Source organism: Anarrhichthys ocellatus, unplaced genomic scaffold (assembly GCF_004355925.1).
Source record: "Anarrhichthys ocellatus isolate YVR2014 unplaced genomic scaffold, GSC_Weel_1.0 scaffold29, whole genome shotgun sequence".
NCBI lineage: Eukaryota > Metazoa > Chordata > Actinopteri > Perciformes > Anarhichadidae > Anarrhichthys > Anarrhichthys ocellatus.
In genome coordinates this window covers 4,807,082-4,810,838 of record NW_022280059.1, presented here as the reverse complement: position 1 = coordinate 4,810,838, position 3,757 = coordinate 4,807,082, and the positions used below count along the sequence as shown (strand labels likewise).

The 3,757-nt window shown below is 40.2% G+C and overlaps 1 protein-coding gene across 1 annotated transcript in view; it reads left to right on the top strand.

The window, feature by feature from the left end:
- wdr95 (WD40 repeat domain 95) overlaps positions 1–3,757 on the top strand; it is an 18,633-nt gene extending 14,876 nt beyond the window's left edge. The window contains exons 18-25 of the mRNA XM_031863432.1: positions 147–309; positions 407–502; positions 598–656; positions 1,247–1,373; positions 1,513–1,552; positions 1,952–2,040; positions 3,381–3,565; positions 3,689–3,757. Coding sequence (XP_031719292.1) covers positions 147–309; positions 407–502; positions 598–656; positions 1,247–1,373; positions 1,513–1,552; positions 1,952–2,040; positions 3,381–3,565; positions 3,689–3,757 — 828 coding nt within the window. The remainder of the gene's footprint in view (positions 1–146; positions 310–406; positions 503–597; positions 657–1,246; positions 1,374–1,512; positions 1,553–1,951; positions 2,041–3,380; positions 3,566–3,688) is intronic.

Here is a 3,757-nt window from a genome sequence, read left to right as displayed (position 1 = left end):
ATATATATATATATATATATATATATATATATATATATATATATATAGACAGGAATCTTTCAAAGGTTTGAGACCATTGGTAATAATGTGCCTGACCTTTTAACCCTGCAGTTGTTTAGAGACACTCACAATTTGTCTTTCCTCAGACAAATGGCCATCAGGAGGACATCCTGTGTGTGGCGCAGTGTCCCCCCTCTCTCCTAGCCACCAGCAGCTATGATGGAGAGATCATAGTGTGGAACGTGGTTTCTGGACGTATACAGTGTCGGTTTGTCAGCCCTCTTCTTGCTGAAAATCTGAATGTTGAAGGTGATTTTGGAGCAAAGAGAATGTTGGGTATATTCAACAAAAACCCTGACGCGATCAGAACATTGCATTTATTTAATGTATTTTTTCTGTTACACAGGGCTGGATACAAGTGTTCCAAGCATCATTTTCCTGAAGGACTCCAAGTTACAGCACCTTTTCTCGGCTACAGCTTTGCTGTCTTCTGGAGCCATGGGTCGGTGTTATGAACAGCACTAATTACGGCGCTTGATTGCATTTCGCAACCTTTCAGTACACCACTAATTACTGTATGCATTTCCGCTTTTAAAGGTTGTGTAAATCTCTGGAACGTGCTCAGTGGAGGAAAATTTGTGGGCAGCTTCAAAGCTGTAAGATATTTAATTTTACAGCATTTCTCAGTTTTACTTTTTTTCTCTTACCTTCAGAATTGCTGATTAAACAGTAAGATAATTTGTGGTGCACTGTTTCTATGCTTTGGTTCTAGCAGATACCTTCTCTGCAGATGCATAATGGGACCCTATAGTATATTAGAAGGTGGGGGAACATGGGGGCATACAGCTAAAATAAAACTCATGCCTATGAAAGCAGAAATTGTGTTTTGAGGCTATTAAACATAAAGTGTTCTTATATTTCACAATAGACACAAAATACCGCGACAACCTTTTACTTATCATCATACCCCACTTGTGTTTTGTTACCTTGCAACAAAGGCTCTTAACAATTATGGTGTCTTTAATTCATCTTTCATGATTAGTTTCTACAAATTGTTGCTAGACACATTTGGTTTGATATATATCAGATTATCTTGAGAGGACTTTAAGCAGGACGAATGCATATCTGCAGGGAGGAGAGCAGTTAGCCAGCCATCACCGAGTAATGAACATGAATAGTTGGGATGTCAGTGCTATGACTGAAAAGCATTCATAACCATTGTATTCCTTTTTATTTTCATTTTCAGTCTAGATTCCAACAAAAGATTACAAAACTGGCTAAAACAGAAACGTTGCTTTACGCTGCTGACCGAATTGGTTACATCTACGTGTACAACATAGAGAAGTTTGCCCCTGAGCGAAAATCACCTAGAGGTCAGCTGCATTTCTTGTTCTTCTTGCAATTAACTTTGATAACACGTATAATTATTAAAATGTGAAGAGAAACTGTCCATCAGAACATGAAAAATCACATTTGTGAGTGTTCCTGTTTGTATTGTTGACTTTCACTCAGCTGAAAACCTCTGGCGTGCCCACACCAGCAGAATTACTGGGTATGTAAAATACACAACATGTTTTATTATGGTCGGTCACAAATTAATCTTGTCTTAGGTTGAAAATGATCGGGTAACTGCTGTCAAACAGCAATTAGAATTTGCCTTGTGTTATTAACTTTTAGCAGCTTGTTTTTACTTAATATACCCCGTGAGTACAGTCATTCTCAGTCTGGGGTGTCACAGCCAGCAGGAGCTCCATTACTTCCTTCTGCTGCAGTAGACAAACAAAGTATAGGAGAAACTGTGTGTGGGAAGGTCTTAAACAGACGATCAGTATAGGTGAGAAGCGGCCCGGGTGCATCTGACATTAGACGTATCAACAAAGTGGATAATTTAGAGTGTTCTGCCAGAAATGCCTTCTCTCATTTCATCTCATGTCTCTTTATTCTTGTCCAGCCTGCAGATTGTTGACAATGATCAAGTGGTGCTTACCTCATCCACTGACTACACTGTGCGCCTTTGGAGTGCACATGGAGAATTCATAGGTCGGTGTCATTTTGCATCTGTCAATCCCCTCTTTCTAGACATTATTAATGTCCATGCAAACACCATTAATCATGGCGCAGTGCTGTTATTTGTGCGAAGGTTCATTTCAATGTGACGGTACTGGCTGGGTTAACCCATTGGGGTAACACCTAGCTGTTGGGTCCTGATGCTACCCCCTTCCTTCCACTCACTCTGCATTGTGGATGTGCCCTGTCACCTTCAAGTACCCGTCCAGTACTGTGCACACAGCAAATTACACGGCAGCTTAATTATATTTTGCCAAGAGAGCTGGTGTACTCCAACGCTACAATACTACCTAGCACCAGGTTTACAGTGTGTCAGTGTGTTACATTTTGGTGAATTCATTTCACAGCGTAGACCATGTAAGCACAGTATTAGCTTAACAAATAAACATATTAAACCTCGATTTTGAATAAGGTCATTCAGTCAGGTAGAGATGTCGGACCAACCTTAAGGTCATAGCATTGTAAACAAACAAATATACTGCACATTTAAATAATAACCACTAACCAACTGACACACAGTGAACCTGGGCCTTTCAGGAGCTGCACCCCTTAAAGAGATAGTGTCTGGGCTAAGCTAAGCTAACTGGTTGCTGGCTGTAGCTTCATATGTCATATTTAATGCACAACCTACAGAGAGTGGTATTACATTTTCTCATCTGACTCTTCTAATGTATTTCCCAAAATGTCGAACTATTCCTTTAAATGTCTGTCACCAACCTCGTTGGTAGTCCACCCTTGACGTAAACACACTACAACTCTCACTGAATATCTGCAGTGTTTCTCTAAATGCTATTAAACAGCCAAGGGAAGAGTGTGATCCACCTACTGAGACACTGCACTCATAACTATTACAAGAAAACTGGACAGAAAGAAGATGCATTTCAATTTGTGCATAACATATTTATTTGTAAGGTCTTCCTAATTATCAGTGTTATTTTTGTTTGAACTTAAGGCTGTTTAGCTTTTCCCACTGACAGAGAGGAAACAGGAAATTAAATTCACATCTAACTTGATGTTTTTGCATACCGTTTTTAATAAATAGTTGCCTGTGAGGAAATGTCATCAATAACAATTTGGCAATTATTTTTCAAACTGATACATAACACATTGGAGAAAAAAAAGAAATGTCCCTGTTCTGTGGGTTTGTAGGAATTGTGCTGCACAGTAGGGCACTGCAGAGAAATGATTTCAAATGGATTCCGACATTGTGACATTTTAAAAAGCCACAGTTTTGACTCCATCACATCCCTTCAGCACCATGCCGCACAACTTGGAAAAACACTGAAATGGAACATTTTGGCCTTTGTCCACAGGCACCTTTGGGCAGTCTGAGAGCTGGGGCGTCCACATCTCTTCTTCTTGGAAACATCCTGCTGTCCCCTATGAGGTCCTGATTGATCCTCTGAGTATGCCTGATCATGAAATTCTGAATGCAAACACACATCTTTCTGATGCCATCAATCCTGACGAAACTGGGGCTCATAGAGGTGTAGCAAAGGTGAGCTGCATTACTTCAATAATCATCATGCTGTGTGAGCTTAAACTATGTGTCTCTCTCTGTCTCTCCCTCCTACAAACGTTGAACTGAATTGTGCCTGCTTCTCTTGCGGCATAATTGCAGTCAGAGACACACAGTAAACTGAGACTTCCCCCAACATCCATCAGTGACACAGACATTGAGGAAGATTAA